This window comes from Myiozetetes cayanensis, unplaced genomic scaffold, assembly GCF_022539395.1.
Source record: "Myiozetetes cayanensis isolate MyiCay16 unplaced genomic scaffold, myiCay2020 scf6-25, whole genome shotgun sequence".
Classification (NCBI taxonomy): Eukaryota; Metazoa; Chordata; class Aves; order Passeriformes; family Tyrannidae; genus Myiozetetes; species Myiozetetes cayanensis.
Genome location: NW_026087853.1, coordinates 54,914,407 through 54,936,926, shown reverse-complemented (window position 1 = coordinate 54,936,926; position 22,520 = coordinate 54,914,407). Strand labels below are relative to the sequence as shown.

The following is a 22,520-nucleotide window of genomic DNA, read 5'->3' as shown; positions in this document are numbered from 1 at the left end:
GGAGAAAACAAACAGAAATCCTATTGGAAGGCAAAGCCTCAGTGCTCTGTTACTGGGATGTGTAGCAGGACCACTGCCAAGGACCTGGACCTGTCTGGAAAGTTTTTTGACACTTAGTTTAAACTCACAGGGGGTTATCCATAGACCTGCTGGGCCACCTTATGATTTGCCCAAACTCTGCTATACCATAGTGGGGAAGTAATTCCGTGCTTCCTTAGAGGATTTAGAGCACTCCAGCTCTGCATTTTTGCACTGCAAGATGCAATATTCACTTAATTCTCACTTAGGTAGTGTGTGCATCTGCCTCCACTCCAGCAAAGTGTTCCTGCTGCTGAACTGAACTAGATGAGGGAACTGTCTGTATTTAAATTAACCTCCAACAAAAACCTCGGCATTTTCATGGAAGAATTTGCTTTTTTGGAAAGGAAGGGGCTGCTGCATGGCTGGGAAGGATACACTTGTTTGGGAAGGGGGAAGGTGAGCATGGCAGAATGTGAGAGTTTTATCTTGGGAGACTCGGGGATCTCCTGAGTTTGTCTGTCTGTGAGGGTCCATCCTGACCTGGGCACAGCATCCTGAGAAATTTGGGGGCTCTAATGACAGGATTATTTCCAGAGGTTGATGGTGCCCTGCACGTGCTTCCAGTCAGATACCACCTGCCTACAGACCTGTTCCACCTCTTCCAGCTTCACCACATCCAGGATATTATACGGGACATAACCGGCCTGCCCGCTCCGGTTGAGCAACTTCCACCACTGCTTGTTATCTTCCAGCACCTGGGAGAGGGACAAAAATAGACCTGCTGGTGGGAACACAGACTGCTGGCACACAAAAACGGGGTACAGTGGAGATGGACCACATGGAAGGTGAAGTTGCCAGAATAACATCACTGAGGGCAGGAGCTCAGAGTAGATCTGTTGCTCTCATCTGCAATTCAGGACTGAAACCTTTCCTGGAAGGCATCAGGACTTATCCAAAGGGTGGATGAGCAGGAGAGCACCTCTGGGTGCTGAGGAACTCGTAGTTCCTACTCCATTTCCCTATTTCTTCATGTTTTTTTTCCAGTGACTAAGTTACTGTTGTCTTTTTGTGTTAAATCGGTAAAAATAGCTACACTTTGTACAGAAACCTTTTCCTCGGGTCACAGCTGAGTGCTGGCCTAAGTTGTGTCCCACATTCTGCAGCTGCCACCAGCAGTGCAGTAAGAGAAAGGTTATGAAAAAGGATGTTTTCAGAGAAAATAATTCCGTGAGGAGGGGGAAGTGGTAATAACTGGCACAGACCCAGGAAGGCGGTGAGCAGGGCACTGCACTGAGTTGTTTCCCTCCCTCCTTGTAATGACTGATGTGTTTCAGCTCAGGAAATGACCCAGCACACAGAGTCTGTCTGTTCCAGCTTAAGACTTGTGCAAAACTTGATGTAACTGCTCGGAATGGGTTGGTGTTTGCTGGTGTCCTGAGGTCTGTCCTGCCCTTTGCCAGGCGTGCTCACCTCCAGGATCTCATCCTTCAGCACGGACAGCTCGTTGGCGTTCCGCGCTGTGAAGTCATAGCGGATTTTGGCATATCTCTTGGGCAGGGCCATTCCCTGGGCCTCAAAGGTCCTGCAGCAGAGGAAAAACCCAGTTTTAATGGATGCTGGTAGTGGGCTCACTGGTAAAACAGTGGTGATGGCAGGTTTGTGTTGGGAGGGGCAGCATCTCTTTGCTCCTCTTTTTGAGGAAGATTTTCACCCCTTATTTTAGTGAAATATCTCGGTTTTGGGGACAGACAAGCAAACACAAAGCTGTAGGGGGTTTGGTTAGTGGTCTTTTGGGGGGAACTGTGAAGAAAATACTGCTTTTTAAGGCCTGGAGGGGCTGACAGGGCATGAACCAAACATTTGGATTGTACCTCCTGGGAAAAATTGGGTGTGAAACCCTCCTGTCCTGGTCAGTGGAAACAACAGCCCCAGATGGCAGAGCAGGGAGAAGCTGGGAGAAAGCGAATTGAAAATGAGAGCAGGCAGAACTGACTGGAAATCTGTGGGGTTTTCATCAGGCACCACTGAGCTGCTGACACAGAATTCTGCAGGTTTCCAGGAACACTGAGTTTGAATGTTTCTGTTCTAAGATGCATTGGGAGAGGGGGAAGACAAATGCATTCATGTGTCTGCTTGGGAATTTCTAACATTAGACCATAACACTTTTCCATGTTAAATTAGCTTTTTGTTTGAGGAGAGACAAAATAAATACAGTAGATTGTTGAAAATGGTGAAAAAATAGAATGAAAGATTCTCTTTGACCCAAACTGAAATTTTTTTTTTTTTTTTTTTTTTTTTTTTACCTTTTGCCTGGCTGGGGAAAATTTTGCAGGTCTCATTTTCTTCTCCAGTTGAGTGTAGTGTTATTTTTTTAATTCAGAAAATGTTTGCTGTATGGAAAACTGTCTTGCCTTGTGGAAGGACAGGTAGGAGGTATTTTAGTGCACTTGCATCTTTTTGCTTGTGGTGTGTAGCCTGCACAGATACCTGATGCCATATTCCCTGTGGGTTTGGAGCAGGGGCTCAGCTTCTCCTCCAGTTTAGGTCCAGTTCTGTAAGCTGGTGAAACCAGAGCTTCCAGCACTACCAGCAATTTCCATTTCTGAATTACTGGGTTTGGTCAGTGATTTTAAATGCATGCACTGTGGAAGCTCAGCTCTTCTGAACCTGTAAAACCTGGCTTTGAAATATTACCCCAATATGCTTAGTTTAAATTGATTTTCTTGCCTTGTTATATGTTTTTGGTGGTCTGAAAAAGTTGAAATCCCTGGCTTAGTGTTTGACACACACCAGTGGTTGCAGTGTTGTGTTTAGTTCCATGCTCTGGGACAGCTCTTGACTGAGTTACACCCACGTGCAGTATTTAAGTTGTAATTCCATCGTGGGGAACAGCTTGGAGCAGTCAGATTGAATTCACCCCGCCAGAAAGGGAGCAGTGGCCTTGCCCAGCAGCACCCTGAAGGCAGGGAGGGGGAGGAAGGCCCGAGTTAGGTCGGAATTACTTCTTTTGTGGCATTCCAGAAGGTAAATGAGTCATAAGGGAGGAGCTGATGTGTACTCCCTGTGCACCTGGGCTGTGCACAAGCGACCTGTGCTGATGGCTGTGGTGCTGCCTGGGGCTTTCAGGACACTTCTCTGCAGCCAAAAGCCCTGTAAATAACTGTAGGACTGATGTGTGAGTGTTTTTGCTAATATGGGGTCTCTTGACTAGAAAACTAGTTCAGACTCCTCGGAAAAAAGCACGAGCACAGCAGGAAAAATGTTTGTGGCAGGACTGTCATCCTGGCAAACTGGGCACACTCAACTGCAGTGCAATGAACTTGAATTTGGTTTTGTTTTTTTCTTAACTGTTACCTGTGAGGAAAAGTTGCCACTGACAGTTTGAAGGGCAGGTAAACAGGTGCAACACCTGAGATCCTCAGCTGCTCTCCATGAGCCCACGCTGTGCCCGGACTGGGGGGTGTCCCAGTGAGAGGTGGCCTTGGCCAAAGGCACCCTGATAATTTCTATCCCAAGATTCCAGTGCTGCTGTTTGTAATTTACCTGTGCTGATGGAGATGGAAATGTTTGCCTGTGTGTTTTGTCTAACAGTTACTAAAACCAGACTTAAATCTACTCATGTAAACAAAATTCTCTGTGTTTTTCCCACCCTAACTGAGAAAACTGGAACTGGAGAAGGGAAATGATCCTAATTCTTTCCCTGCTCCACACACTTTTCCTGCATCAGTACCACTTTATGGTCCCACGAGGACCTGTGATGTGGTGAACAAGAAAAATAAGTTATTTGCTGATATAATTGGATTTAAGGTATTCTGCTGTGGTTTTGATCTGTAAGTTCTGGAGCAACCTGGTCTGTTGGAATGTGGGGGTTGGAACTGGACAGTCTATAACCCCACACAATCCATCCTGTGTTTCCATGATTCCAGTGTCTCTAAACATACTGAGAGCAAAAGTGCAGTGCAGCACCTGTGGCCCCTGACCCACAGTGTCAGTTTGCTGGGCTGAGAGTAGGGAATGAGACCTATGAGTGGGCTAATGAGGTCAGGCAATATTTTTGCCTCTTGTGGTAGAAAAGCCCTGGAAGTGTTTTCCTGGCAGAGCTGCTGGTGATTGAACAGCAGACAGTGCTTCCATGGGCGATTCCTTGTGTGATCTGTACCTTCTCTTGGGGGTCATTAACAGTGGCAGGGAGGGAGCTCCAGGCTGCCTAAACGTGCCGGTGCTGTGTAGCTGTCCATGTGTGTGTGTGAGGTTCCCAGGGTGGAGCTGGGAGTGGGGATCCCTGACCTGTTCCCGTGCTGAGGGACGTTCTGTTTGAAGGCATCCACGGCTTGTGTCGGGTCAGCCGCCTGGCCGCGCTTGAGCGAGGAGTTCCGGTAGGGATATCCATTGGCTGAGGACAGCTGGGAAGGCAGACACGGAGGCAGCGTTACCAGGGAGGGGGGAAAGGAGGGGGACAGTGGTAGATGAGTCATGGCCTGGAAGCTTTTGGTCACCATGAGGTGCACCCCAAAATGTTCCTCAGGCAGACCTGTGTCCCTGGAGCTCAGTTACGTGATAGTGGCTTTTGGTCAGGAGAGGCTGGTAATTGCTGCCCTTTTCCAGCCTTAGTTTCATTCTGTGTTTAACTGGAGTGACCAGAACCAACCGAGTTTTGAGCTCTCTGCTTGTTAGATACCACTACACCCCCCACAGATCTGTCTCTCTGGAAAAGGGGGAAGGAGAAGAGGGGATCACAGGGACACAGGACTAACCTCCTCCTGCAGGTGGCCGATGTCTATTTCCCAGGGAGCTCCACGGAAGATTTCTGTGGGTGGTTCCCAGCCGTTGCGGAATTTGGGGATGTAGGTGGGGATGTTTGCGTCTCGGGGCCACTCGGCTCTAGGACACGAAGCGGGAATATGAGGTGAGATTCCCAAGGAATGTTTTTGAGGGCGTGTGAGGGAGAAGCAGGAGCATCAGGGCGTCCTTGACCTGATAGAATCAACTGTCCTTTCACCAGGAACCTGGTGAGGTGGCAGCTCTGTCCTCACCTGGATCTGGTCCATGTCTCCCCCAGGGAATCCCAGAGGTTGATCTCTTTGGGTGTCAGGTGTCCTCTGAGGAAATCTGTGGCGTCCTTAGAGAGAAGTGGGCTGACGACAGAGCGGGCAAGCTCGGGGCCACCGCAACTGTTGATGATCTGGTTACACACAGACACAAACAGGAGACAATTTGCAGGAAACGGTCAAAACATTGAACCAGAGACACACAAAGGAACAGCAATCAAAGACAAAGCTGATCCTGAGATCAGCTCAGTCGTCTCAAGAAACATTAGCCTAAAGCTTTGAAGAAGACTGGGCAGTTCAGAGGAATGTGAAAATTTTTTATGTTGGAGTCAAAGCATGGTCTGGTCTAAAAATGAGCTGCTAGTAGAGACATCACAAGCTGGCACTTCAAAAAATGGAAAATATCTTGCTATTTCTGTGTCTCTTCTTGTCCTTTTCCATGTCAGGATTTCTGCTTCCTATTTTCAGTGCAAATACTGAGCCAGCTTTGCCTGAAGGTGAGAGCAGGCAGATTCCCAATGGGAACCACAACTGGCTGGCACTTTTGTTCATAGTCAGGCTTTATTAATGGGGTGGAAATAGGATTTACCAGTTCCAGTGGTCCAAATAGGAAATGTACCAACTCCGAAGCGCTGGGGTTCTGGATGTGCTTCCTTAGTTTGGCCTGGGAAGAGGAAGGAAACCTGGGTTAACCCTGACCTGAGTGTGCCTTCTCTTTTCTGTCACGTTGAGGGATTGCTGCTGACTGATAAGGAGGGTGACTGGGGAGTAGCAATCCCACTAGTTCCATGAATGAAAACAACAGGACAAGTGTCTTATAGGTCCTTTGCCAAATTGCTGAAGAGGAAAAATCTCCACCAAGGGCTTGCCTGTGGCACCTACAGCTGCCCTGGCCACTGAAATGCTCCAAATCCAATGGTATTTATTGGAGTAAGTTGTGGTGGAGTGGAGGAGCAAACACTTAGGTGAGTTTACTGTAAGAATAGGGTATTATTATCAATGATCAGCTGAGCTGAAAGCTCTTCAGTTTGTCCTTCCATTCAGCTCCTTCTCCTGTCCTGGCATTGCTGCCATGGAAAACAGGCTCCCTGCTCCTCCTGAAATACAAAGAATTTTAAATGCTGGTGGTTAAACATTAATGTGGAGTGGAAAGTGTGAAACAACTGATGGCAAGAAGGGGACTAAATGAAATGACCCTTCTCAAGGACTTCCCAGCCACGTGGTGTGGAATGTGGCAGGGCTCCACCATGGATTCCCAGTTCTCCGTGCTCAACCCTGGGCTCTTCCCAGGAGATAAGCTGCTCTTCCTGGCCCCGAACAGGCACAAATTATTCATATTGGCCTCTGAAAGAAAAGGCTGAGCTTTGTGTCCTACATTGAGGTTGTTTACAATCTCTGTGGTTTCCTTACTAATAAGTTCTTGTGGGATGTGTTTACTGGGCAGGTTTGGTCAGAACTGACAGAATTCCTTCTGGCTTGTGACCCTCCTGGTCTCACACATTTCACTAAGCAGAGCTGGCAGCACTGGGAACCTGTTTTTCATTCCCTTCTTAATACAGAGGGTCTTCCAGGGGAGAAAGAAAGGAGCCAGGAATATAGGGGGGCAATGGGGGGCATCAGTTAATATCAGGGATAGACTTCTCAGGCCTGGATCTGAAAAGATTCAGGTGTTGCAAGCCTCTGGCTGCTCCGTCTCATCTTGGACTTCATGCTTCTAGTTTTGGTTTAACAGCTTGTCCCGAACGACCGGCACCAGCCTGATACAATGTTTGTCCTGGGTTGTGAAGAACCTGGAATTTACACCTTTGACTCTTGGTGGTGTTTTCCATTCAGATGTCACTCTGAACTCTTGCTACTGGGATGGACAAGGACCAGCCCTGTCACTGCGTGGGATGGGAGCTCCCTGCGGTCCTTACCAAGAGGTTAAAAGCCAGTTTGGTTTTCTGGAAGCAGTCGATGAACTCGGCCTCACTCGGGGGTCTCGCTCGGAGAGTCAGCATTCCCTCTGCCAGGAGAAAGGGCACAGAAGGACATATTAATTACAGAATCCCTGTTTGGGAATGGTTCATCTGCCTGCTGGGCAGAAAACACACCGAAAATGGTTGCTGAGAATAGAACTGCTAAAAATCCAGGGGACAGGGAAAGCCAAATGCCTTTCTGTGTGGTGGAGGCCTCAGTAGGCTCCCTGTGGTCTCCAGGAGATCTCCATGGACCAGCAGCACCTTCCGAAATGGCGTGGCTGAGTCTGGAGTGGTGCTGCTGCATCCATCTGGCCTTGGTGGGATGTGAGCTGAGGTGTGTCCCCCACTTCACCTGTGCCCCTGTATTCCCTGTTGGTTCCAGCTACTGCACTGTACCTGCTGGCCCTTTCTTCTTGTTCTTCTTCCCTTTCTTCCTCTGGTTGAGCTGTCGGAACGCCTCTGCTGCCTTCTGCAGCTGGGCCACGAACACTTCGATGTCATCCAGAGTGCAGTTCAGGATTTGCTGTGGGGACAGAAACCCCAGAGACACAGGTGAAAGAGAGCCTGGGCTGCACCCAGCTGGGAGCCCGAATCCCAGAGCCTGCTACATTTCCTGGAAGAATGCACAGGAATTGGCAATCCAGGCATGAAATGAAGCTGAATTCATCACTTTCCAAACACAAAGCTGGGCCTGGCTGGGTGCTGTACTTATCAATGTGACAAGTGACCCCTGCTAATGGATGGCTGGAAAATAACCCAAGACCGGGCTGTGGGATGGGGAGGAGCAGACCTGGAATCAGCAGAGCTGCCTCAGGTCAGAGGATGTTGTAACTCACTCGGTGATGGAGCTTTGCTTTTGACCATCTTATCTTTTATGCACAGCAGATATCAGTTTGAAAAATGACCAGATTGTGCATTAAATGTCTACTCCCTGTTCTGCCTCTCCTCCTGCCTATGGGCTGTGCACTGGCCTGGTTACCCACCGTTTCCTTTTCAATCTTCTGTGCTAACATGGCCCGGGACTCTTCATGGTCGTGAGAGCTCGAGCTTCGTCGTTCATAATCTGCAAACGAGGGAGAGAAAAAGATATTTCCTATCAGAGGTTGAAAACAGGCTTCATTCAAGGCAGGGATCCATGGGATGGTAACTCCCAGCTTGGGTGTTTACTCTGGGTTATGAGGGCACCTCAGGAGACCATAAGGAGCAGGAGGTAATCAAAACTGCTGATTAAATCTTCCAAGGTCACAGCACTTGCCTACCAACCCCTGTGTCAATACTCTGCCTGTTCTCAGGTATAGACAGGGAATGAATCAGGGGGAGCAACCAGCAGAGACCTGCCAGTCCCTGAGTCAGCAACTCCTGTGCCTTTGATGGATCTGTGCCGAGGAACTGAAGAACCAGATGTCAAGTGTGATTAGATTGACTTTGCTCTCTCTTCTAATCTTCACGGGAGCCTTCGTTCTCCCTGAGGTTCCAGTTTAACTGAACAGTAGTTAAGAAAGAAGGGATAACCCCTGGAAGTGAATGGAACTGCTGGAAAGCAGCATGCCAGGAATTCTGCGTGATGGATGTTTAGGCAGGCCTGTGCACAAATCAGCATTTTTGTACAAACTTGTGTGCAGCCTCGAGTGTTTCTAATGGGTGTTAAAGAGCCCAACTCACAGGCACCTCCTGTCTTCCAGAAGACACACACTCAGTGAGGGGAGATATTTCAGTGTGAACAATTGCTGAGGTGGCCCCTTGTGAAAAGAAAACTCTGTCAGCTCAGTGAAATGTGGTTTGAAAGGCCAGCACAGCAGGATACACCGAGGGGGAGAACCTGGGAGGCAGCTTTGGCAAAGGACCGTGAAAAATCCACGTCATCTGTAAGTGTGGGGCTGAAGTGATTAGCGCTGACAGGTTTTGTAGAGGAAGCAGTAGGGCGTGTTTTGAGAAGTGATCTCAGCAAACAGGCATCACTCAAAGCCCTCTCCTGTCATCTGCTCTCGTGCCGGGCTCTGTGCTCTCAGAGCCAGAAATCCTGCCTGGATGAGTTCCCGGCTCAGCTGATGGGAGCAGTGTAAGCTCAGCTCTGTGCTGAGCTCCCTGGGAAGGGCAGAGGTAAGGGTGACTGCTCTGCATCAGAATGTAGGTGTTTATTCATGGTCCAGCTCAGAAACATGGGTATTCCTTTCATGATGCAGAACTGGGCCTGAAATAAGCTCTCCATTCAGGAGCCAGAGCAGCTGCTTGTCTTCAGATCCCATCCCGGGAAAGGAGTGTTTTGGAGTTCCTTATAGTATGCTATTGTATGTTTTTCTTGAAACTAGAAATGAATCCTAAGATAAGCTGGTAGGCAGGGATGACAGATGCTTGCAGTTTGCTCATCAGTTTGAGCTTTTGTCAGAGAAAGAGCTTGTTTCTGTTCTGTTTTCAAGCCAGCTCAAAGGGGCTGAAGTCAGGATGCTTTTGGAATCAGGGGAGAGTTCAGGGCTGCATTTCCACACTCAACTTTACAAGAATTCATGGAAACCACTTGATTTTTGAGGATGAAATCTTGGCTCCTGTGAAGTCAGCAGAGCCAGGAACTTGTCTTTCTGACCAGGTCTGTCTCGTCTGTACATTTTTAGGTCACTAATGCTTAGTTCAAACTTCATATGGTGGTTCAGTTTTATGGGGGACCTTTGCTTATTTTGGGAATTTCAGAATCCCCCAAATATAGGTGTTGTTACAAGGAGTTTCTAGGAGTTTTGATTTGTTGAGCAGAAGATGCCCAGTGGGTACAACACTTGTTTATACCACAGACCAGAAGGGTTGGCTTTCTGGGTTCATGAGTTTCCCATCCCCAGTACAGACTTCCTGAGTGCTCCCAGTACCTGGATCATGTTGGGAAGGAGGTGCCACCCTGTTCCTGTTCATCCCTGAGCCTCGCATGTCATGCTGGATCGGGATGGGAGCCGGCCCTTGCGGCGGGGGGAGGATGGATTGTCTCTGCTTGATCTTTTCTTGGTTTGCCCTGCAAGGAAAAGGTCGCAGAGGAACCTATCAGTGGCTGCTGATCCTGTTTCCAAGAGACTGGAGTGTGAATACACCACTGCAAGCAGCTTTGGGTTTGTTACTCCCAGCTGTATCCTGCAGCACTTACTTGAGTGTCTGTGGCCGTATCTTTTTCCCGTGCTTGTGATCTGACAGGGCACTTTCTATGTCCTCGTGAACCAACTCCGCCTCAAAGAGACAACAGGGGTGTTTTTAAGGGCGTGTGTCTGGGAAGGATTGGGGGCAAAGGAGGACGGGGCTGGCAGGCAGCGAGACAAACGAGGAGGGCTCTGCTCACCTCCACCTCATCACAGTTGAAGAAGTGGATGTCGGGCTTGTGCTGCTCTGAATCCTGACACACCAGGAGCAGGATGGAGGAGTAGCGCATCTGGTTGAGCACCGTCTGGCAGTGCTGCACTGTCGGCAGAGGGAAGTCCTCCAGCTCCTCCTGGAAGAGGAAGAGGAAGGTGTCAGGCAGTGGGAACTGTTGAACTGAGGGGGAACTGTCCTGGCAGGAACTCCTGGGATCCCTGTCCTGATCTTTAGTTTATCATTGCTATGAAACCATCCCTCTCCCACGCTGCAGGGCTGGCTCTAATCCAGGAGTGGATTTTGGTAATGATTTGCTCTTGTTTGTGTTCCTTAGAACTTACCTTGCCCAGGTAGAACGGGAAAGGCACCCACTGCACCCCACAGCTCCCACAGAGCTCCAGGTACCTTTGTCTCGCAGTCCAGCAGCCGGATGGACTTGTCATTCACTTGCAGCAGCATCTCCTGCGTCCAGATCTTCTCTTTGGAGTTGAGCAGGATGAGTTTCCGGATGGCGTCGTCCACCGTCATGATGGACTCGCTCTTGTCCATGATGAAGGTGGCCAAGTGCTGAAGGTGTGGAGGAAAGGGAGGAAAACACAGGTAGAAAACATTTGTTATAGTGTGTAAATCAGTGGTGAAAGCATCTCTGAAGGCTTCAGCTACTGTTTGTAGTTCTTCAGAGCTCAGGTGTGAAGGAGTTGTTGCACAAAGCAGTTCTGGTTGGTGGTACCAGCCTGGCCATGGCAGTGAAAGATCTGGGTTTTGTAATGAGTTTGCATAACCAGTTTCACCACTTGCATATTAATCTCCTCAATTCCAGGAGCTCTGGCCCCCGTCCAGCAGGGCAAATGCTTCCAACACACGAGTTACTGCTCTGGCCTTTCTGAAACTGGCTTGGAAGTTTAAATATGGCAGTTAAGCTTCACTTGCCAAACTAAAAACACTTGGAATTTGCTTGTCTCGTGTAGCAGACCTGCCTGTGTGGGATTTGTGCCAGACAGAGCTCACACAAGCCCTGGGTGAGTGTTAGTCCTCTGTGCCAAGTGTGCTGTGTGGGGTCCCTGCTCTGGGAACAGCTCCTCTGGAGAGCTTCCATGCTCAGCAGGGAAGGGCAGCGAGGGAGCTGTGGAAAGGAGAGGTGTGTCCCATCCAAACGGTGCTAGTGCCTCCCAGCAGTGCGTGGAGGCCACTCCAAGAATCCAGGTAACTGCTCAGCAGCAGGCAGGAGCTGCTGCTCCCTGAGCACCGGAGAACTGGATGTGTCTGCCAGCAGAGGGGACTGCAAGGCAGGAAAAGCTGTGACTCGGAGCAGCCTGGCTGTTGGCCAAGCTGTTGTCCTTGTGCCGTGACAGCACAGCCAGGACACGTGTACAGATGACAACAGGGAAGGGGAAAGAATCGGGAAGAGGAACTGGTCCTGTTTCACGTTGTTCTTTCACTGCCCAGCTGGCAGCACTGCAAACTCCTGTTCTCTCTGCAGTACAAGCCCTGCAGCCTGGTTTCAAAGCAAGAGCTGGAAAAATGGGGGTGTTGTACAGCAAGTCCTAAATTGATCTGAAATTTGGAGTACAGAGATGAGTTTTGCCTGGCTTTTCTCCCTTTGCTCCTATGTCTTCCTGCCTTCTCCCTGTGATCAGACATAACCTTGTCAGGGGTCAAGCAGCTTCTTTCTGGTGCTGATGCTGGTGGGAATTAGGGGTGGATAGGGTTTGTGGTGGCCCATTTGCTGTTAGGTGATTCCCAAAGCCTGGAGGAAGGAGCAGAGAAGAGGGCAAGCTATGCAGGGTGCAAGACCCTTTGCGTGTTCACTGAGCACAGGTATGGGGTGAGGCACTGACTAAATAAAACTGCAGGCAGGGGTGTGAGCCTGAGCTGAGATTAGCAATGCAGTCATGTATGAAAACACACCAGGGTGTCTTACTGGAACTGTAAAACAGTGCGCAGAAAGGTTATTTGCCAAGTCAGTCTTATCTGTGCAGAGGTGGCAGGCCTCTGCTTTCGGAGCAGTGAGGAGAATGGTTTATATGGGATGATGGGCATTCTTATCTCTTCTATTATTTTATCCACCAGCTTTACAAGCTTCATAAATTCCTTTGCTGTTTACTGTTAATTTTCATGGAGAGGAAACTACTTGTTGACTCGCTCATTAGAATAGTTTCCATTTTCTGTAGGTATGGGTGGATTGAGGGGCAGAAGTTTCCTGCTATCTTTGCTTTATCTCATTAAACCCCCGATATTCAAATACAGCAGCTTTTGTAAGAGTGGGCAGTGAGTCCATCCACCATTAAACTTTGATCAGATTATTTCAAAGGGTGTAAAATCTCTCCTGTGAGGAAACCTCATCCTGTGTCAGTGCCTGCCACTGAAATCCTGTTGGCCTTGGTCAAAGTTCAGGGGAGAGACTCAGGGACGGGTGGCATGGGGCCTAATTAATGAGGAATTCGTGCACTGTGTAAAGTCCCAGCTCTGCCTGGGACTTTTTTACTGTTTTAATGACTGCTGGGCCATCCAGTTGCTTTCTCCCACGGAAACCAGGACCACCTTCCAAACAGGCATTTTAAAAGTTAAAATTTAGAGTTTTGAAGGGCCCCGTGTACTAAATATGAACCTCATGAAGTGTCTTCCCTCCGCAGCGGTGAGCGGGCAGCTCCGTCCCCACAGTGTCCTGGCCTGCACGGTGTGCTGTGCTCAGGAATGGCCCAGAGCCCAGGATGGCCTGGCTGGCTCCTCTCCGTGGACTGGGTGCCTGACACTGGGAGATGGCTTTGGCTTATTGCCCCAGTGGCTGGAGGACTTTGAGCTACTTGAGAGGACAAGGAGCTGGGGAGAGCTGGGAGCTGATAGTCCACGTGGTCTCTGCTGTTCGGGAAGGTGAGTTCTGTAATCACCATGAGAACTCTGCTTTTAACCTCTCTCTGCTGAGCAGGAGGGTTTGAAGCACAGAGTGACACAGAGGAGGGAGGGGACAGCAGCTTCTCCTTTTCCTCTTTCCTTGTACAGATTTCCCCTTGTCTTTTTAACAGCATTTCCTCCCAACCCATCCTCCTCTACCCAGTTACTCCTTATCCAAATACCTTAATTGTAAGGAGACTCCCAACTGCTCTTTGGCCCCATGAAGGTCCAGGACACAGGGAACACACTTCATTACCAGGACCTGTCCCTGCCCTTGGCATCCCAGCCCTTCAGAGCTCCATGGTCTGCTCACCTGGACGTGGTACTGGGAAGTCTCGTGCATAATGATGTTGGAATTGGAGTATTTTTTCCTTTGTTCTGTAAAAATAATAAAAAAAAGAAAACAAGGGCTCATTGTTTATCTGTGAATCAGGGTCTGAGAATTACAGCTCTACAGTTTTCTTATAATCTCTGAGATTCCAGCTCCAATTGGAATATTGGGAATAATAAGACATCATTAGCTTTTGTTAGAAGGATTGGAAAATTCAGTGTATAAAGCGTATGTTCGAGTTGTATTCCTTCGTGTTGCTCATCTTTTGATTCAGCACTGTTTGTGGAGCAAATTAAACCTTGTGTAAAGGGAATCCCTGGACAAGGAATGATTAGGAAAGCTTTTGGAAGAGGGCTAGAGAGGTGAGGAGTGTTTTGAGAAGGAAAGATCCAACCACAACCCACCAGTTTGGACATGACAGCCTTCTGAATGGTCCTCCAGAAGAACCCTCTCTGCTCTGGGATGCTTCCAGTTCCTTTTCTTGTTTTTCCTGGCAAGCCCCAGTAAAGGGCTGTTGCTAGAGGTAGGAAAGGCTGTCAGGATCAGCCACAAACCCCAGTTTCTTGTATAGTATTTCTATGAGGTAACAAATCCTCAATACTTCCTGCATTTCTTGCTGGAGAGCAGCAGTGAAGAGCAATTAGGGAAAAAATTGCTTGGTATTCCCTGAGGCTGTTAAACATAATCCTCTTAGAACTGACCCTGCCAGCTCTGACTTGCTGTTTAGTTGGCCCTTGGCCAGGGATTCCTTTAAATTGCTTGGATAGTAGAGGAGGAGCTATCTAGGCCCAGAGTGATCTGGGAGCATCCAAACTGGAAACATCCTCCTGGCCAGCAGAGGACATCCTTGGGTTTTAAAGAAGTATACATTCATCTGAATTTCTTTGTGCTTTACTCAAAGCTCTCTTTAATACCTTCTCAGAGTTCTCTCTCCTTCTCCCCTTTTCTCTGAGCACAGAAGACGTGGTCTCAGTTAACAAATTTCACATTAAAGAGGCTGCTTCTTAGAAAATGTCTGTCCTAATAGGAACTCATTCCATCACTTTCCAGAGGTATTAAAACCAGGATCTTCTGGTGAAGGGGTGAGTTGACAGGAGTCAACATGTATTCCAGGCACTGCCTGCCAGGATTCCTGCAAATGCCCCTGTGTGTGATGTGCAGCTTCGTGCCTGGATTTGTCCTGCCTAGAACAGGCTGGGATTTCCAGCCAGCCCATCTAGCCCCTGGAATGCTCCCATTCCAGCTTTTCTTTGATTTAGCTCACACCTAGTGGGAATTGGGCGTTTCTTTGGCTGTCCTCAAATGGCAGTTGGGATCAGGGCCTGGGACGCGTGCAGGGCAGCATGTTGATGTTTTCCCTTTGGGTCCCACCTTGGCACTGTGAACCTTTTCCTCCAGATTCCCCCTGCATCTCTGTTACACTTTCATTTCTCCTTGGCTTCCGTGGGAGGAGATGAGCAAAGATCGGCTCGGGCTGCACAGGCATTGCCAGCAGGTGTCCCCCCAGAACAGGCACTGCCTTCCCATGGCACTTTTCTAACACTCTTTAAGCCCGGTGTGTGCCGCGAGCTCTGCAGGACACACGAGTACTTCACACCTCGTGTCTCTGCGCCTGTGGCTGAAAACACAGCAGTGTTTTGCCTCTGTGGCTGATTCCTGATAGTCCTGGAGTGGTGGCTGTTCCCCAGTAGAAGTGGTCTGTTGGTGGGAACACTGGTTCATTGGTGGGAAAGCTGACAGAGGCATGATGGACCCTGCAGGTCTCTGAGCCAGGGTCTCCTGACCACCAGGACCGACTCAGAGGTGGAGTGAGGATAGGGGAGGGGAAAAGGCTCGGCCCCCCAGCCCTGCTCCCTGCTCAGCCATTCCTGAGTGCCCTTGAATAAATGAATTAACATTGCAGCACAGCCACTTCCCACCTCAGGCTCGCAGGGAAGGCTCAGTGGCATTTTCTGTTTGCTGGGGGCTTTAATTGCAGTCTGTCCTACTTGGAATGTGGGGCAAGGTCTGGGGTAGGGCACAGGCAGCGCATCCCACAGGGATTTGGGGCTGATGTGAGGCACTTTTCTTCTCTCAGTAACCTCAATTTCCTGCCCAGGCATTTCTCCTGTCAATAGATGACACTGATGGAAATGAGAGCACTGCATCCATGTGGGATGGAGGCAGAGCTGGAGTTTAAGGCATCCCTTAAAAGGCATCCCTTTTCTAAAGGGAGTGGAAAAGGCTGAAGAGGGTGGTCTGGAGACAAAGGGGGTTTATATTAGGGCAGGCAAATGTCTCCAGCCCTGAGAGGAAGGGTTGGAGCTGCACTGGGAGCTGGTAGTCCCTGAGGAAGGGAAGGAATACCAGGGGGATGAGGTTTCCAGAGGGAGGCTAGTGCAGATCTGTGTTCCTGGCAGCAAAACAGCCCCTGGAGCTGCAGTTTGTTGCCCTCGGACTCTCTGGGAACCTCTCCACTGCCTTTGGCCCTTCCTCCAAGTTCAGAGAAGCTGCACATGCCCTGGTCAAGCGAGATCTCAGCACGAATCCCTGAGAAAATATTTGAAGAAGCCCTGGGAAATTTTGGGGACTGGCCAAAACCTCAAAACTCTGCATAGCTCAATTTTCCATCACCTACCCTTGGTGACTGCAGAGAGCAAAGGCCCCTTTAGCCCTTTGCAGCCTTTTCTAGACAGTAGCAAGCCCAGGGACAGGGAGAAATGCAGATGTTTCCCCTCCCTCTTTTGAATTTCCCTGGGGGAATTTCTGCATTACCTCCAAGAGTTGCAGAACTAGAACAAAGTGCCTCTGTTTTGTCTCCCCATGTCATTCAAGTGACGTCCCAGAATCTGCTGAGGGCAAGAAATGGGGTGTTTCTGCATGTTCTCTTTCCTGTCCCTTTCTTTAAGAAGTCTGCTTGTTCCTTCTCCTGAAATCCCTCCTGTCTCCTTGGCTTCTACCTGGCCCCCACACCCATGGAAACTTTTATGTTTCCTCCTGGCAAATAAAACCATGAGGTCTGGAACCAGCCCGGCTTTCCGGGGACAGCAGGGTGCCAAAACACTGGAATCTCCTTTCCTAGCACTTAGTTTTGATTTAAACACAGGAAGAATTAAAGATGCAGGCTGCAGATCACAATAGTCAGTCTTGGGCCACAGCTATCCAGGGAACGTGGGTGCTTCAAAGGAAAAGAGGGGGTTTGGGTTTATTTATTCAAAGCTGCAGAGCTTTCCATGATGCATCTTTATTTGCCTGTGCTTAAATCTGACTCTGGTTGGGCTGGGCTAATCCTGATACACTTTTAGGAAGGAATTCTTCCCTGTGAGGGTGGGCAGGCCCTGGCACAGGTTGCCCAGAGAAGCTGTGGCTGTCCCTGGATCCCTGGAAGTGTCCAAGGCCAGGTTGGACGGGGCTTGGAGCAACCTGGACTAGTGGAAAGTGTCCCTGCCTGTGGCAGGGGTGGGACTGGATGAGCTTTTAAGGTCCCTTGTAACACAGACCATTCTGGGATCCTGTGAGTGATGCCTGCAGGGAGATCTGTGACTGACTCTTGGATCAAGGGGGATCCTTTGCCTTGCACAGAAAGGCTTCAGGAGGAGGGTCACCTGTCCCATGTGCTTCCCTGCTGCCCTTGTGCACAGCCCTGTCCTTATCTGCTGCATGTGGGATGGATGGGCTCTGGCTCAGCAGCAGCTGGAACCAATTTCATCCAACCCCTCACCCAGGACACTTGGCATTTCTACAGCTCCTGCAACGGGCACCTCAGGTGTTATCCCATCCTCCACCTGCCCCAGGAGGCAGAGAATTCCATAATCCCCATGTGCTAAGTGAGCATTGCAGGCATACAGTGAAGATTTCCCCCAGGTTAGCTCAGCCCCAACCTGCAGCTCTGTTTATGTGCTGCTGTGACCTTCAGAGGCTGTGGCAGTGCAGGGCTCCGGGAAGAACACAGGGAAAGGGCAAGGAGAGCTCCAGGGCTGTGGCACTGATCCAACAAACATCCCAAGGTGCTAAAGCTGGCCCACAGTGACCATCACTGGCCTTTTTTCCTTCTGTCTGCCCAGAGAGCCAAAGAGAGGGGAAAACAATACAGCTTTGTCCTGTCCTTTGGCTGTCTTGCTTGGGGATCCTGGAAGGTGCTGCTGTGATGTGCTGTGGCCTGAGGAGCAGTTGTGCTGATCCCAAACATTTACTGCATATAAATGGCATGGGTGGTCCAGAAAGTTTTGAATGCCTTGAGTGTGGATAACACGCTGGACTTGCACACCCTCACTGTCTCATCTCTTGCCTCTCAGGATCTGGCCCAGTGATCCCTAACACAGTCCTTTGAGGGGGAAAAAACCCTATAAATGGTTCTTTAATGGAATTCACTTCAGTTCTCTCCTAACCGGGTGGTTTTACTCTTGCCTCACACCCAGAGGTGTGGGAAAACAGCAAAGATTGTTATCTCTCACCAGTACCTTACGGATAAACAGGGCTGTGGGAATGGTGTTTCCCACTGGTGCTGGTGAGGAAACAGGAAAAGCTCAGACCCCTGCAGTGGTACAGGGTGGATGTTACCCAAGGGCTCAAAACAGTGCTGAGCTGAAATCCCAGTGATGAGGCAAAATCTTGTCTGGGAGGGAGAGTGCCCTGTGTGGCTTTATGTTAAGGAGCGGAAGGGATGAAAGGGAGGAATAAATAAGGAAAATAAGCAGGATCGATGCAAGTGCACACGGCGTTATTGGCTTGCTCCAGGAAGCCAAACCACGGCTTTAGGGCCAAGATCCCTCCCCATTTCCGTGCAACACCTTTTTTGCAGGGCCTGTGGCTGTGAACACTCCCTTCAGTGAGCACAAGAGATCAGCTAGTGGGATAAACTGCCCATGGGACCAGCTTGGAGCTGGGATGATTGGTTGAGGTCTCTGAGCAGTGCCAAGGAGGGCAGGAGCAGGTTGGTCTCTCTCCAAACCAGAGGGCACAGCATCCCCAGCACAGTGTGCCAGGGGGGCTGGGAGAAAGGGCTGCTGTAGGAGTCAGACACCCAGTGGCATACCTGGAATATTCACAGTGGGGAACATCTGCCTGGAGAGGAGGGAAACAGGCTCTCCTGGGAATGTCCTGGTGCTGCACTGACCTGCTGGGGGTTACAGGCTGCTACAGGCAGGGTGCCAAAGCTCAGTCCAACATTGTATCTCCTTCCATCCCCTTCCATCCTGAACTCCTCTAAATAAAAACTCCCCTGTGCGGTGCCAGGGTCAGTTGTGGTGTCAACAAGTGTCTCTAACAAACACAGGCAGTTACAGCAGGGCCCCTCCTCTCCTCCGTGCACATCCTTCTCTGGTTAAGTAGTTCTATCACACAGGATCCTCCCTGCTCCTCCCTATCCCTCCCCAGATTTGCTTCTAGCCGTTGCTGGGCAGAAGGCTGGAAAAAAAGAAAACAGGGGGATGGACAAGTTTGGAGCAGTCTGTGAGGAATCAGAGAGGTATTGGATTTGTTTTCCTTGGCAGTGCCACACAAAGGACCTCTCCTCCATTCCCCGCATCACACGGCTGACCTCCCTGGCCTGCACATCCATCGGAGCAACCTAAACGAAGTCCTGGCTGTGCCTCCTGGAGCTTGCCAGTTCTTTGTTATCTCTGTGTTATCTGGCTGTGCACAGGCTGTTTATAGGAACCTGCCAGCATGGCATGTGCTGGGCTGTGCCAACCAGCAGGTCAGGGCCAGCCTCCAGGACCAGGTGTGATGGTCTGAGCACAGCTCTACAGCAGCACAGCTCTGGGATCTGCCAGGTTCCTGCTTCCCCACCAAGCAGGAGGATGGGATGCTCCAGGCTGCACAGGGTTAGTGAAGGATCTGGTTTTGGGTCCTGCACAGACCTGCTGTGCCTGAGCTCCAGACAGGAAAGCATTTGCAGGTCCTGCCTTGCTGCTTCCCTGTTCCCCAGGGCCAGCGTGGGGAGAGCTCCATTTTGCAATATCTTTGGAGCTTAGGAAGCATCAAGCTCTCTGGGTGTGCTGTTACCTCTGGAGCTGGTCTGTACTGGTGGCTGTGGCGCTGGGAATGTCTGCCTGGGGCAGCTGTCGCTCCTGGCTGGTGTGTGAGGGCAGCTCTGGCAGCTCTGGAGTGAATGAACAGGCTGTCCCGGGTGTGAATGGGCTGTGGCACAGGGAGCCAGGTGCCACAGGGCTGAATTCCTGCTCCACACGCTTCCTATTTGCACAACTCAGGCCTAGTGCTCACATTCCTGCTTTATTAGCTGAAGACACAGCCCACTCCAGGAGGGCAAACACAAAGCTGACCCTGCTCCCGGGTTGTGCAAGGACTGAGCACATGAGGAACAGTGTGAACACTGTGTATTTGTATCCAGCACGGCTGTGCTGCCCGGAGCAGGATCAGCGGGGATTGAGGAGCTGTGGGGGAGGCTCATGGGGAGGGATGTTCCTTCTTGCCTTTACAACCAGAGCTGGGACAAATCTGCCAAATTATTCTTCACCAAACAACCCAGAGTGGTGTTTTCTGAACTTCCCGTAGCTGGTAATGACATTTTTTGAATGTCAGAATACAATAAATGAGATTGAGGGAACCTTGATTTAGTTAAAGATTAATTTGCTTTACTTGGGGATCAAAAAAAATCATAATGAAAAGTTGATGGTTTCTTTGGGTTTGTTTGTTGTTTGTTTTTGTTGTTATTGAGTACCACAGCTTTTGTTCCCAAGGTAATTGAGCACATCCAAAATGCCATTTCCACCTAGGAAAATGTTCCTCTGAGTAAGCTCTGAGCAGTTACTCCATCCAAGGAAAGACCTTGAGCTCAACAGTTTTGAACTGGCAAAGAAAAGAGGTTCACTGGAGATGCTGAGCAGTGTCAGAGGTGGCAGATCCCTCCCCACAGCATCCCTGTCACTCTGCCATCCCAAATTGCCAGCCAGCAGCACCCGGAGCAGTGACTGCTCCTCCCAGTAGCTCCAGTCAGGGCTCAGCTGAGCCAGTATGTTCCCTGTCTTACCCACGTCTGGGGTTTGACCTGCAGGAACCAACAGGAATGTTGGCTTCTGATTTTTCTTCCAGCCCTGTTTCCAGTTGGAGTATTAAATGTCCAAGGCTTTGAATAAAGGGATCACCCACACGGCAGCGTGGAGGGGAGCCGGGTAATCTGAACCTGGAATCTCGTGTGGGAAAGGGACCTGAAGAAAGGAGCTGAAATGGCCCTGAGGGAGCAGTGCAGGAGGACAAGGGACTTATTCAGGGCTGGCAGTGCAGATGAGGAATTAATGGCTTGGGCAAGGAGGCTGGATCTTTGCTGGACCTCAGGCTTTCTCTCCAGTGGGATGAAAGGTGGATGATGCTGAGTGGCACCGTTCCGGTGCAGGCCCTGTTGGGAGACAAGGGGGTCTGTGGAGACTTCAGGAGTCAGTTCATGACCACTGAACATAATTACTCCTTCTCCACTAGTGTGTTCTGCCTGGCCAGGGCCAGGCAGCCTCCCGTGGAGCCTCTCTACCCGCAGCTCCCCAGGGAGATGATCCCTTCCAGGGCCAGGCTGGGCAGGAAGTGGCTCTTCTCTTTGTGCTGGTGCCCCGTGTCCTGTTACAGTGCCGAGGCCTGGCTTGGGTTACGGGGGTGCAGTGTCAAGTGATGGTGCCTCAGCTCCGCCTGCGCAGCCCCACAGCCTCCAGAGCCCCCCTGCAGCCCTGCACCCTGTGGAGTTCGGGCCTGTCCCAGGGATGAGAGTACTGAGCGTGGAGTGGGCAGGCTGTACCCTGCGGGCTGCATCTCACAGCCTTGGCCCGGGATGCAGCTGAGCACCACAGGGACAGATGGAACCAAACAGAAAAGCTGCTGCTTCCCACAGCCCCCTGAGAAATCACTGCCACGTCAAACTGCCCTGGGCTCAGCAGCTTCTCCTGGCTGATCCTGATCCCTCCGGAGGGCCAGCACTGTCCCTGGGAGCAGCTGAGGGCACACCTGCAGGAGCCCACCTGAGACCCCGCTCTGAGGAGTGGCAGCAGCTCTGCTGGGGCAGAAATGCTTCCTGCCAGCCCCTCCCAGGGGTTCTGCCCCAGCCACACTGGTTTCCCCCCCAGGCTCTCAGCCAGGCTGAGCAGACACCCCGTAAGCCGAGAAGCCGCCTGAATTATTTATGGGGTGCATTAACATTTATTCAGCCGCTGGCTCTGTGGGGAGGAAGGTGGCAACTTGATAGGTGCCAGCCATTCCCCTGCTGCCAGCTGAGCTAGGGATTGCTCCTGCAGCCACAGACCCTTCCAGAATGTGGAGCTGAACAAACGGGATGCTGTTGTGCTAAGGGGGAAGAAAAGGATGAGTGTCCTGCTCCCCTGAGAGTCGGGAAACTCCACTGAGGGTGGCTGACCAGTTACAAAGCGTATCCAGCTCTGGTAGGGATAGAGCCAGGGGAGGGTATCTTGGGGCTTTAAGCCAATTTCTTTGCAGAATTCCTTTTGGTTATCTCTGCCCATCCCTCTGTGCTCACCACAGTGAAGAAGACATGGTGGTGGGCAATGGACTTGGTGATCAAGGCAATTTCAGCAGGCCCAGGGTGACACCGGGGCTGCAAGCCCATGTCCAATGAGGACCTTCACACTGTGTCCTGGAGCCCCCAGGGCAATCCCCACGCTCATCATCCAGTTACCTTTCTGTGCACAGCCTGGAGCTGCTGCTCTGCTCCAGCCTCACCACCACGATTTTAAATATCCCTTTCCAGGGTCTTACCTGAAGTGGCTTTAATATTCCCAGTAAGCCCCTGTTGATCCTGGGGACCTCCTCCCTCAGGTAACCTTGTGTACCTGCAGTTGGCACCCCTGTCATGTTAGGCCAGTAGTGTTGTAGGAAAAACATCTTTGGAATGCTAAACCCAAGGCCTTGTTCACCAGGAAATAATATTTAGACACCTGTGTGTCTGTAAATCCCAGATGCTTTGGAGCATCTGGGATCATTTCCCACCAAGCTTTACATGCA

At 50.4% G+C, this 22,520-nt stretch overlaps 1 protein-coding gene across 1 annotated transcript in view; it reads right to left on the bottom strand.

Moving 5' to 3' along the window:
* The window catches only part of EPS8L2 (EPS8 like 2), a 48,852-nt gene that overhangs the window by 5,691 nt on the left and 20,641 nt on the right, over positions 1 to 22,520 (bottom strand). The window contains exons 4-17 of the mRNA XM_050336408.1: positions 13,563 to 13,627; positions 10,763 to 10,924; positions 10,344 to 10,493; positions 10,155 to 10,234; positions 9,886 to 10,025; positions 8,014 to 8,093; positions 7,427 to 7,553; positions 6,986 to 7,074; positions 5,659 to 5,733; positions 5,055 to 5,203; positions 4,776 to 4,902; positions 4,309 to 4,424; positions 1,492 to 1,603; positions 669 to 776 (exon numbers count right to left, since the gene is read on the bottom strand). Of these exons, the coding sequence (XP_050192365.1) occupies positions 669 to 776; positions 1,492 to 1,603; positions 4,309 to 4,424; positions 4,776 to 4,902; positions 5,055 to 5,203; positions 5,659 to 5,733; positions 6,986 to 7,074; positions 7,427 to 7,553; positions 8,014 to 8,093; positions 9,886 to 10,025; positions 10,155 to 10,234; positions 10,344 to 10,493; positions 10,763 to 10,924; positions 13,563 to 13,627 (1,580 nt within the window). The remainder of the gene's footprint in view (positions 1 to 668; positions 777 to 1,491; positions 1,604 to 4,308; positions 4,425 to 4,775; positions 4,903 to 5,054; positions 5,204 to 5,658; positions 5,734 to 6,985; positions 7,075 to 7,426; positions 7,554 to 8,013; positions 8,094 to 9,885; positions 10,026 to 10,154; positions 10,235 to 10,343; positions 10,494 to 10,762; positions 10,925 to 13,562; positions 13,628 to 22,520) is intronic.